We start from the raw sequence: 13,021 nt of genomic DNA, 5'->3' as shown, positions 1-13,021 counted from the left end.
CTGCTTGGAATTATAGATAGATATGTTTAAGAACGTTGTTCCCTGATGTTTGTTTGTTTTTTATAAATGTTTAAGAAAAGAACAAAAACAATCAAAAAACAACTGAAAACAAACAAACAATTTAATTTAATCAAGATATCAATGGATGGAAAGTGAATAAGCGCGCCTACAGACGTGCAGTACAGCACTCCAGCCAGCTGGGGGCAGTGGAGCACCATAAATATGTTCACCGACCGAGCGCCACAGAGAGAAACAAGCGTGCGAAGCTGCGCTCATTCCTCCTTCTTATCGTGGGCTTGAAGACACGCACTGTATGTAAGGTGGAAGTAACTTTTATCCTCCAGAGAAGAGTTAGAAACCACCCAGGATATACATCTGGTCTAAAGTGTCACGGCAGACGCTAACCATGTCGGCCTCATCGGCGAAAGTCAGTAGGAAGGAGAATTCAAATCATGACGGAGCGGACGAGACCTCTGGTAACGTTAAGGAATGGCGGTTATCCTGTACAACGCCATTTTCATTTGTTTTTCGTCATTTTGTTATTCTCATTGTAGTTTGTTGTGTAGTGTCGAGTTATAATGATATGTTTATGGACCAACAGTTTAATTTACCTCTCCCTGGATATAAGCATTGGGCTAAAGCGCTGTTGTGCAGGACTGTTGTAGCATACAATGTAGCATGCTAACATGGGCTAACAGTTTAGCCAGCGTGAGAGGTTAGCTAGCCATTAGCGCCTAGTTGACACGAAGGAGGCCGGTATTTGCATTGCATAAGCTGCATTTAGCGTGCTGTACAGTACAGGTATTGTTCTTGCAGGCAGTTTGGCGGGTTTGTTGTAGGTATTGATGGAGGCGCGTGCAGCCGTACATTTCCTCGTGCACGGTTGTGGCTGCATCTACATTAGCGACTGTTTCCTCTCATTATTAGCAAGTGCAACACTCACTGTGTCCCGTTCAGTCAGTCAACACAGGCCGAGAAATGATCACGTTAACGTTAGCTGCCCGTTTAACGTGACACTGTTTGTAGCTTTGCTTTTGTGTGCGAGTTAGTAACTGAGCACAATGTAAACAAGCGCGTCTCATTCGTTTATTTAACTCTAATGTCGCCCCGAGGAGGCACTATCAACGTTCATATGTGTTGTAGCATGCGCACAGAGGCTGTAAGGGTGCTCGGAATGTGTTGATATCAGTGTGGAGCACGTAGCATTTCCCAGCGAGACGTCGTTAAGCCTCTCATTCAAACCAGGCCGCCTTTAGCAGCAACAGGAAGCTCCAGACTGCAGGAGGCAGAGGGTCTGTCTGCTGTGGATCCACCACACACACACCAACCAAACACACCACTCCTGGCGTCCCGCGTTATTTAACACACCATGCCTGCAATGGACCAGTGTCAGAGCATCGGCTGGAGAACCGGGCTTTTTGCTGTACTGAAATCACGAAAATACTTTTAAAACTGATCAAATCAGATGTTGGAAATATGTCGTACGTGCGGTTAGTGAAATATAAATATATTAGTCTCATCGAAAATATTTCAACTTAATCATTTTAGTTGAAAACATTTTTTATTAAACATTGGGCCATTTTAACTAAATTGGATGCTAGAGCGACAGTGATTTAGTCGATAGAAAGTCGAAAGAGAATTAAAATTAATCGCTTGTTAGTCTGATAACTGATTAATTATTTCATTCTATGGAAAATGTCAAATTTTCTGGTTCTGAGTTGTTACACGTGAAGATTTGCTGCTTTTATTTGTCATTTATGAAAGAAGCAATTTGTAGCTGTCACTTTGGGCTCTGGGACATTGTGCTAAATGTTTTTCGCACTTTTTTGATATTTACAGACGAAATGATTAATCATGAAAATAACTGGCAGAAATTGGTTGATTCAAAATTAACTTTTTTTGTCCACCAGCCAAATGGCTAGAGAATGTTTTGACCATTGTTTTGGCTGGTGAGTGAAACAAGTCTGCCAGCCACTTGCATATTTTACCAGAATTTGGCTGATGCTAATTGTGATCCCTTCAGCAGATAAATCGATAATCAAAATGATCTTAGCTGACGTCCAAAATGAAAAGTTGTCCTGGGATCTAGATGGATGCCTGGCTAAATTTGCAGCAAATTGTTTTTTTGTTGATTGATTGAACTTGTGTTTACAGTCAACTGGATTAATGGTTTGCAAAATAAAGTAAATGTACTGTGTTCAGAAGCAATAATTGCCACTTCCAGTCTACATGAACTAAGTAGCCTTTAATTCTTCCTAATATTTTCTCCAATAATGACGTTTATGTGGCATTTTATGGAGTTTTGCCGCCAGCCAGACCCATACTAGATTTTTTTTATTGTAAATACCATAAATTCTCAAATAGTGTGAACATATGATAAAGTAGCTTAAACTACCCAAACTGAACTGAGGTCTTGAATGAGCGCTTAGATTTGTTTAAAATATCCTTGTCACTTTAAATGCTGTAATTAACTGATGTTGTGTCATTTTGAATATGTGGTATTAAAAGGAATTAAAACATAATCAATTTGTAAGAATACCATATTAATATCATTCTAAACTAAGACTGTAACTAATGATTATTTTCATTGTTGATTGATGATTTTCTAGATTAATTGATTAGTTGTTTGGTCTGTAGAATGTCAGAAGATGCTGATAAATATTGATCATTGTTTTCCCAAAGTCCAAGATGACATCCTCAAATATCTTGTTTTACCTGCAACCCAAAGGTATTCAGTTGACTGTCATAAAGGACTGAAGGAACCAGAAAATATTCACATTTAAGAAATTCGGATGAGAGAATTTTGACTTTTTTCTTAAGAGGTTAGTCAAAGTGATTAATCGATTAAAAAAAAAAAGTCTGCGATTAATAATCAATTCATCATTGCAGCTATATTCTGTAGTGCACTGCTGTCACTTTTTCCTCACTCATGGGTAATATAACAAAAACAAACATGTCACAATAAAATGTTTTATTTCAGTCCATCAATAATTATTGAGCATTTTAATTACCTATGTTTTAGACCAGGACAAAAAAGATTCAGTTTAACCATTTTATTTACTGTCTGCACTTGTAGTACACCGGAAATGTTTAGACAACAGCTTCTAAAAAAATGACAAAAATGACTCAAACCAGTTTGTCAATTATCAAACTAGTTGGCAGTTAATTTAATTTAATAATTTAATAGATTAACTGATTGATCATTGCAGTTCAAATTCCAATACTCTTCACAGTCTTTACTTTATTTCACTCTGATTTCACATTTAACACAATAAAACATGTCGTGGAAATGTGTAGACTTTTAGGCAGATATCAGATATTATGATTTATTGTAATTATAATTCAGTGGAATTGCATAAGTTTATTAGCAGTGTTATTTACCTTCTTTTTCCAAATTCCTTGTTAACTTATATTGTTTTTCTCCTTATCAGAAAAAGAGCAACAGGAAGCAATTGAACACATTGACGAAGTACAGAATGAAATTGACAGGTGAGTTTGAATGTTATGAGCAGTGAAAGCTGAGTGCATGAGGAAAGTCAGCTTATTGACATGTTTTTCTTCCTCTTTCTCCCCAGACTGAACGAACAGGCCAGTGAAGAAATTTTAAAAGTAGAGCAGAAGTACAACAAATTACGCCAGCCATTCTTTCAGAAGCGATCAGAACTCATAGCCAAAATCCCCAACTTCTGGGTCACAACATTCGTCAACCATCCACAAGGTAAACTGCTTTTATTTACAACTCCTTTAAGCTTTGAAATGTTCTGTTGATGTATTTCTCAAAAGAACACAGAAACTGGTCTGATCAGCAGCTAACTGTGTCTGTGGTCGGCCTGTATGTCTTGTAGTTTCAGCTCTTCTGGGAGAGGAGGACGAGGAAGCACTTCATTACTTGTCGAGGGTGGAGGTCACCGAGTTCGAGGATATCAAGTCTGGATATAGAATAGATTTTGTGAGTTGTCAAGTTCACTTTGTACTTGTAGATTCTAAATCTTGTGCCACATACTCATGCAGATATGTTATCTTTTCTGCAGTATTTTGACGAGAATCCATACTTTGAGAACAAAGCCCTCTCCAAAGAGTTTAATGTAAACGAGAGTGGAGATCCTGTTTCCAAATCAACTGAAATCAAATGGAAAGCTGGAAAGGTTGGTCTGCGTATTTTTTGCGTATTTTTTTTGGCTTGAATGTGATTTTATTAAAAAATGATTCAGTTTATCTTTTTAATGGTACTACATAGGGCTGTGCGATTGCCTCTAAATTTCAAATTGTAGATTGTCATTGCTCTGGATTGCCAATACACGATTAAATTGGCAAAGGGGCAGGGGCGCTACCGGGGGGGCGGGGGGGGGGGGGGGGGTATTTATTGCCTTGTGGTTTTGCCATCAACACAAGGCCAGCTGACTTGCTATCTTGCAAGGATCATACAAGCTCCTACATAACAGCTGTTTAAAGTTTTGCTTTTTAAATCGGCGCTACCCAAGCCAGCCGTAACGCACCTCTGGTCATTTTCACAAAAATAAAACACCCGTTGTCTTTTACTATAAAGAAAACCATAAGGATAGAATTTGCGCTTTTATTTTATAAACAGGAAGCGAACCTCCCCTCGCTATAGCTAACTTAAAACCGCCGTAACTGTGTTTTAAATTCCGCTATAGCGCCAGGAAAATCAGGTTTTAAAGCTTTTTCGTGTGAGAAAGTAGCCGTTTAGTTCCCCATTGTGCCGCGAGTTTATCCAAATAACGCTTGTTTGCACATTTGTTCTGACATGGTGGGAGAAGTCCAGACCAGCCGCACCTGTAGCGGAGCGGCGGAGCAGCCTAGCCCGGGTCTGCTGAGGTGACCTGCGGTCAAAACTTCACCGTCATACCGGTAGAAGAACAAGAGCCGATTACTGTACCTGCAGCTTTTTGTAGATTAAACACGGGCTGGATAGCTTCATTTCGGAAGATAAATGTATGTCTCATACATGAAAATAAACATCTGTGGCAGCTAGTTTATTTGAATGAAAAGTGTAAAATGTAAATAGCACCCGACAGTGTACAGAGAAACAGACAACAAGCGCGCACATCAGAGTCAAAAGCACACACGCCAATAGGAGGACGATAGGAGACATTTTTCATCTAGCGGCATACTAATGTAACTCTAACGTTATTATTAGAAATTCACCTAAATCCGTCTTGTACAGCCAAGCCTTGTACTTGGGGTCAGCAGCCCAATCTGGGTCCCATCCAGATGTGCGGTGTTTTTCAGCTGCTGTCCCACCCGCCCTCTCCACACCTTGCTCTGCCCTCTCACCGTCGTTCTCCGTCACCGAGGTTGATGCAGCAGGTGTTTTTTTAAAGAAGGATGTAATTGATCCCTGTTTGGGATCACTGGCCTTCCTCTTTGACATGGTGACTGAAATTTGTCATGCAATGGGATGCTCTTTGGCGCGGTTGTCACTTTTCGCACTTTTTGATTTAGCATCATATCGTGCGCAAAGTGGGGGGCGCCTAAATTTTCACCTTTCTTCAGGGGGGGTGGCGACCCGCCCCGCCAACAGAATGGTAGGGGAAACACTGAATGACGTTATTTTTAATGTTTTGCATCACATGCAAAAGTGAGCGACACCGCTGCGCTGACAAGCCGGAGACGTGTTGCTCCTCCTCACTTCAAGTCGCTGTCATTAACTTTTAACCTGCAAAGGCGGCAGTGCCGCAACACTGTAGGAATTTATGAAAGCCCTTGTGTGAACATTTCAGTAGTTACACATTAAAACAATATTTACTTGCAATTAGCCTACTCTGTTGAACGACCCCGAAGCATGAGCAAACGGGCTGTGTCAGTTCGAATCAAAGAGATGCGCCCTGTCGCTGTCACAGGGCTGACAGTGTACCCTGTGCTGAGAGGAGAGGAGAGGAGAGAAGAGAGAATGTGGATTGTAGGTCTGTTTGTAAACGGGGCTTCTCTAACAGTCATGTTTTTCCTCCAGAAACATGTCTTAATGCACAGTAGAGCGCCGTTTTTTTTTTTTTCAAAATCGCCTTGATAAACAGCAAATCGCCTGGCAACCTTCCAATCGCCAATATATGATTTAATCGGTGATCGTCCCAGCCCTAGTACTACACACAGCTTGTTTTCACCTGGTATTAACTTGCATCTTGGGTGATCCAATCACAAGTAGACAGCTTTGAGTACAAATGTTCACACCTGATAATAGAATGTCTCCACATGCATCTAGAGGGACCACTTGTTATCAGATGTCACTTCCCTGCTCTATATGCAAATAAACATATAGCGACATCATCACAGGCTGGGTCAGACAGTATTTTTTGCACAAAGCAGGAAATAACTTCATCTATAATATTTGCCAAATTTACAGGAAGACCCAGATATTTAAAGACTTTATTGTAGAAAGTATTTCGCAAAGTTTCTTATGTTTCTCCTATCTCATCAACTCACAAATTTGTGAATTTGTTAATTCCTAATTTAAGAGAGGGCATAAGTAATTAAGTATTTGGCATAACCATTTCACAAAATGTAAGTTTCACCTCACGCAACAACTCAACTTTGTACTATTTTTCAAAGGGAGTCTGGGGATATTGTGGTTAGTAGTTCAGTGGTAAAGTCAGTTGAAACGGACAGCGTGTTCACAAACATATCAGGCTTATCTTGGTTGGTTAGAGAGCCCAAACACATCATTTGCATTACAGTGAACCAAATGTGGTGTACTTACAGGAGGACAGTTGAGTAGGCAGTGCTTCAAAGTGTCCCATTACACATACATGTACACATTGATGAAACGGTGTAAATAAAATTTTATAATCCAATACTTGGTAGATTCTACCTCCATAATAAGAGGCTAAGAAAAGGCTAAATAATAATAGTCATCAAATAATAAAAAGAGATCATCAAAGGCTAAAAAAGTGATGTCACTATGAATGCTTGGCTGCCACAAGCCAGTTATCCCTGTGCTGTCTTTTCTGACACCTCCTGCTTAAAACACAAAAGTGGGGATGTTAGCTGACAAGAATGTTGCTGACTGGCTATGCATGTTTGCTAATTTGCATACACACATACTATGCTCGTGTCTAGAAAAGAACCTCTAAATTAGCGAATCTGTACGCCTTGTTTCTTCATTGTGCACCACTTAACAACAAATAAGATTAGATGCAGTTATAGGCTGATCTACTTCATTCAGAGCTCTTAAAAATCAGTTTCCTGTACATATTGGCCAGGTTGACTTAGAAAACACCAGTTGACGAATTTAGAGTAACTTCCAGAAACATTGCATGCACCAGTCCAACTTCTACCTTCCTCTGACAGCTCAGCTGATCAATAATCAAACTGTAGACTTTGTTCTTTTTCTGCTCAGTCTAAAAAAGATGTATAGTAATCCATGTTTATGGTAATTCACATATGTAGTGTAGACCTAAACATGGGGATTACCATTCTGTTAAAATGATTAAAATTCACTTTTAAAATGTGAAGGGAAAAGGAAGGAGAACAAGCATGCACAAGAATCAAGAATCACAACTTTATATTATTCAATTTGGCAATCTGTCTCACTAGTGATGTGTGGGTTAGAATTTTTTAAGACCTGCACCCACCGGACCAGTAATGAGAGCCAACCCATCCTGCCTGACCCTCAAAAATCTATGTTAATACGGCACCCCTGTAGCTCAGTTCATAGAGCATGTGCCACATGTATTTAGGCTATTAGTCATCTGCAGTGGCTGCTGGCTCCACTCCTGCCTGCAGCCTATTGGCTGCATGTCATCCCCTCTTTCTCTACCCCCTTTCCTGTCATATCTTCAGCTGTCCCTATCAAATAAAGGAAAGCTGATGCATTGTATCAGCACAGTTATCAAAATTGCGGTCCACCCAGTGCTCTCCAATAGGCTGATCCTGCTACTGGAGTAGAGAAACTGTCTGAGTGTGCTGTTTCTCTCCCGCGCACAGTAGTGGGCAGATCTAGGCTATTGTTCCAAATGTGTTCTTTCATTGTTGAATAGCAGCAAAACACGTAGCCTTTTATCAAAGACATGAACTCTGTTTCTCTGTTTTTCTGCCTCTCGTTCTTTCCCTCCTTTTCCCTTTGTATCATAACAGTGAACTTTAACAAAATAGTAGGCAACATGTTGTAGGTCCATACTGTCCTTTTTAGCCAGGGGTTTGGCTGCATTGTGTAGAAAAAGAATCCAAAAATTCAGGATATAAACTCTTTTGTTGCGCTGTGAGCACTAGTTAGCTGAGCTGACAGAGCACGCTCCATGCACCACCATGTGCACCACTACAACAGTAATTATGTGTGATTTTTTGAGAGAGAGAAAAAACTAATGGAGGAAATAAAGGCAAAACATTAAAATTTCTGCACCTGTAAAGGGATAGTGCTTTGAAATGCCTTGCCAAAGCTCACTGTGGTAGGTGAATGCTGGACTAGAGTGCCTCTTGTATTTCACATCATTTTGCATTTTTTTAATCTGTTAGGTGCCATTTAATGGGTGTCGGCTATGGAAAGCAAAATCAATCAGTATTGATATCACTATTCAAAAGATCAGAAAGATGGTGAGGCCCTGCTTCCACAGTCTGGATTTATTCTAAAAAGTCAAGATCACGCAAGCTTTTGCACTTCTGAATGGAAGGTTTCCTCTCTGAGCTTGCCTTAAACACCTGTGTCTCTGTGTGACAACACCCACCTGCCACTGTCCCAGAGCCCATCACTCACCAGGGAAGTGGGAAAAAAAAGATAAAATAATGTGGTTGCATGCAGGCAAGACCAACTCTGAGTGTTGTCTGATTGGATCTCAGTGTGTCTTGGGTGTATTCACACTCAGCCATCTGCTTGTGATAGGATCACAAAAGACGATATTAACACCAGGTGTAAACAGACTGAGTCTCAGAAGTAGGAAAACATTCAATCAAAAAGTTAACTATATTTTATTTTACTTTAGTGCTACATTTTCCATTGATTTATGTCAGTGTTTGTCCAAATATGTCAGTCACCCAAATGCTGGGCTTTTTAGATGTGTCAGATTTCTGCATGTGTGATAATTATTGAACACTGTATAACCGCCAGTCTTGAACACATTTAATGTTCCTCCCCAGGACCTGACGAAGCGTACAGGTCAGACGCCAAACAAAGCTGGAAAGAAAAGGCAGCATGAGGAGCCAGAGAGCTTCTTCACCTGGTTCACTGACCACTCAGATGCAGGAGCTGATGAGCTGGGAGAAGTGATCAAGGACGACATCTGGCCGAACCCGCTGCAGTACTACTTGGTACGCAGATCACCATTCACTGCCCCGACATGATAAAATACAGTTAATAAATGCCATATCTATGAGTTTTAAAGCTTACTAGAAACTAAAAGACTTCATAGTGGTTTCTAATCTGAGACAAGATTTTACAACTACAGTTTTTATGTTACAAAGCAGTCCACCAAGAATGTATATGTAGGTGGTAAATGCAGCGCCATGGTGGATGTGTTGTGGTAAAATTTAAGCCAGATTCAACTTTTTTATGCTTGACAACACAAGACCACTGCCCAGTATATCATCCATTCTTGAGAACTGGGACCAATCATGTTCTACCAAAACAAGCTTTAAAAAATATTATTACCAACACTCATGCAATTTGTAGTGACAATTTATTCTTTAAATATTATACATGTATGTATTTCTTTTAATTTCTAAACTTGTGCCAACAACAGCCATGTCTCAGACAAAAATTCACAACTTCAATCAAAAAAATTTAAAAAGCCTTTAAAATCTAAAACTGACGATGCCTTCTAATAACATAGGTGTAAAATGTGCTATTGCAATCATCTTTGTTTTAAAATAGATTTTTTATGAAAATGTTGGCCCTTAAAAATGATGTCCCATATTCCTGTCAACTCTGTCAGACCTTTACAAAAACGTGATTTAATCAGGCATAAAAAGGGTTAGCTATACCCTAAGGACCCCTGTCTCACTTCCTGGTTTTAAAAAAGTTGGGAGGGGTGCCCCTATAGCTCAGTTGATAGGGTGTGTGCCCCATGTACTGAGGTTGTTAGTCCCCTCTCTCTTCACTCCCCTTTCCTGTCATATCTTCAGCTGTCTCTATGAATAAAGGCAAAAGCCCAAAAATTAATTTTTAAATTAAGTTGGGAGTCCTGTTCAAGCACTGGTAAACTTTCTACTTTTAGACAAATTCATCAAATAAAATTGTTATCAGATGTGTCTCAATCATAACATGTCAACTGTGTCTTTCTAAATCAAAGCTAAATAAGAATTGTAGTTTAAAAATGTGTATTTTGATTAGCATTAAGAGAACTCTGAGAAACTTTAAAAAATAAAATGGCTGCTACAACTGTGGTGAAATAAAAAAGTACCATTTTATCAACTCAGTGACATGTCAGATTTTTCATCTGATGGCGTTAACATCTGCGTTTAGTAAAAGATGTAATCACTAGAAGGTTTAATAGCAAAGAGTTTGATCTTTTAAAATATTTTACAGCCTAACTGAATAGTAAAAATCAAAACCCCCTCAAAATATAGTTTTGTCCCAATACTCAAGAATCAGATATACATATAGAGGTGCGGTTTGAGTGTAAACATGGTCAGTAAATGTGGTTAATGTCTGAATGTTCTCCAGGTTCCTGACATGGAGGATGAGGAAGGTGATGGCGATGATGATGACGATGAAGAGGAGGGTCTGGAAGATATTGATGAGGGAGAGGAAGAGGAAGGTGAAGATGAGGATGAGGATGGAGATGGAGAAGATGGAGAGGTAAGAATATTGTATATATACTCTGGAGTGTTGAAGCAGTAATTGTAATTGATGATGAACTGGATGAAGACACTTCCTGCTTGTTTATGTCTGCTTACATGTTTAATAGTGACTCAAACATATTCTGAAATGGCCTGCTGGGAACAATCAGTTTAATGTTTTTTGTTTGTTTTTTTCTGTTTTTTTTTTTTTTTTTTCAGGATGATGGTGAGGATGATTAAACGTTTCAGCCAACACCTTTTCCTCAGTCCTCCCTCTGTGATCATCCTCCAACCCACGGGAGCAAAATATTTTGTTTGTTTTGGGGGGGTTTTGTAAAAAAAAGATTCCTGTGTGTCGTCAGCGTGTCCGTCCTCTTCCTCTGCAGCCACGGCCTGTCCATAATGCCATGTTTATAGACCAGCTCCATACACAGCAGGTCTGCATCGGGTGCGGTGGGGTGGGGTTGGGTAGGGTGGGGGTGTCGCTCTCTTGAAGTCTCACCTGTCATTGTTTCTCTACATCTCCCAAAGACATGCAAAAGAATAAAAAAAATTTGTAGCATTCTGCACGTCATCTTACGTAGATTTAAAATACGTACAATAGCAATTTCTATGTAAAATATGACAGTTTCTGTTGAAGTTGTGAGTTCAATAAAATAAGCCATGGTGCAGTGATAACTTAATCATAGCATCCTTAGCCACTTTTATATATATAAATGTACATTATAATATATCCAGTGGTGGGGGGTACTAAGGGTTATTAGAAGTTGCATTTTCCTTTGTGACTTATTGTACTAATGGAACTGATTGAAAGCACCAGCTTGTTCCTTTCAACCATTGTAAATGTTTTTGGGATATACATGTATCTTGGTAAGACGCTTGTTAATTGTACACACTTTAATGGGGGGGTATGGTGGGGCAGCGGGGCTCTGACACAAACTCTGGACATCTGTTCAAGAAATTTTCATTATCTTGTTTTTCAGGCACCCACAACAGTTTGAAATGTACATTTTTTATAAAAAAAAAACAACCTAAAAATCTAACTTTGAGCTTGGCTTAACATTTTGGAAAGAATCCTCTGTGGAGTCTGCAGTGTTTCTCCTGTTTGCATTAAGGGTGTCTTCAGACCTGCAGTTTGTTTGCTCTGTTCTGATTCAGGAACTAATTTGATAAAATTGTTGCATTTGACCTTTTGAATTATTCGTGTTCACACGGCAACATTCAAGAGCGGTCCAAACGTTCATTCCTCATTGGTCAGAAATATTACCGGGAAGATCGCCTCAAAACGCTTCTGCTTCTTCCTTTTTTATTCATTATGGAGCACCATCACAGCGAATTGCTAATTGCTTTAATTGTGTTTATGTGGTTAATATACCGGTGTTCATTAGATGAACAAAATATCCAGAGAGCGTCTTATGGAAGAGTATTAGGGCCAGGCATAAGGGGACAATAGGAGGAGTTTTTTAAAGACTGTGTAAAGGAAAAAGGGAATTTTTCTTCTTAATGCATTATACATGTCAGAAAATCATTGCTAAAAATGTGAATAGACTGAGGACTACATAATACTGAACTGTTTGTTGTTAGACTGTTGTTCAGGATTTTTTGACCTGACCTGAAATATGGCAGAGACATGCCAGAGACATGCCAGAGCCATGGTCTCCCAACATTATATTAGCCCCACAAGTAGACACACAAATGATCCAGCCTGGCAGAAGAAAAAAAAAAAACATCCTGTCACTGTCTTCTGGCTCTGGTGGCTTAAACATATCTGGACATGTCCAATAAAGCGGCTAGATGGAGCATCCATGTTTTAGATCACATTGGTGTTTGACATGTCCCCAGCCTTTCAGAGCATAGAAAACCGCTTTGTATTTCAACTTTACTTTTTCAGAATGCTTAAAATGTTTCCTTACGCCTGGCCCCAATACTCCTCTGTAGAATCTAGACTGCGACTAGAAAACAGTCCTGATGCATCTTGTTTGAAGATGTTCCTCCACAAGAGTTCACCTGTTGTAGATGGGTGCATACCCACACACACTTGAACAAGAACTGTGAAAGAGCGTCCCATCAAGCTTTGCAAGAGCCAGTTGTTTCGGATGGTAGGATCAGTTTCGTTCTGACTGCAAACAAACCGCTCTAGAGATGAACCGAGACCTACATGATCTCGGCCTGCTTGTTTCAGCCCATATCAGAGCGACATATGCCAGAACGAACTAAACCTGCAGGTGAAACACTCCAGGATTAAAATAAAGTATTGGCTCTAAATGAAGTTTTCTGTTGATATGACAGGACA

The 13,021-nt window shown here is 39.6% G+C and overlaps 1 protein-coding gene across 1 annotated transcript; it reads left to right on the top strand.

The window, feature by feature from the left end:
• The first annotated feature begins 247 nt into the window (after positions 1-247).
• setb (SET nuclear proto-oncogene b) lies at positions 248-11,916 on the top strand. The gene is made up of 8 exons (XM_084745662.1): positions 248-476; positions 3,432-3,489; positions 3,576-3,718; positions 3,846-3,949; positions 4,032-4,145; positions 9,088-9,258; positions 10,613-10,747; positions 10,948-11,916. Exons 1-8 carry the CDS (start codon positions 407-409, stop codon positions 10,966-10,968), a joined length of 816 nt encoding a protein of 271 aa, XP_084601788.1. The 5' UTR covers positions 248-406; the 3' UTR covers positions 10,969-11,916.
• The last annotated feature ends 1,105 nt before the right edge of the window (positions 11,917-13,021 follow it).

Source organism: Lutjanus erythropterus, chromosome 20 (genome assembly GCF_056507025.1).
Source record: "Lutjanus erythropterus isolate fLutEry1 chromosome 20, fLutEry1.hap2, whole genome shotgun sequence".
Classification (NCBI taxonomy): Eukaryota; Metazoa; Chordata; class Actinopteri; order Lutjaniformes; family Lutjanidae; genus Lutjanus; species Lutjanus erythropterus.
Note: the sequence above shows the minus strand (reverse complement) of the source record. Positions and strands in the feature narration are given on the sequence as shown.

Coding starts and splice junctions, on each gene's coding strand:
- setb (XM_084745662.1), top strand. CDS start 407: ATGTCGGCCTCATCGGCGAAAGTCAGTAGGAAGGAGAATTCAAATCAT. Junction 3,950..4,031: donor CTGGATATAGAATAGATTTT/GTGAGTTGTCAA, acceptor TCTTTTCTGCAG/TATTTTGACGAGAATCCATA. Junction 4,146..9,087: donor TCAAATGGAAAGCTGGAAAG/GTTGGTCTGCGT, acceptor GTTCCTCCCCAG/GACCTGACGAAGCGTACAGG.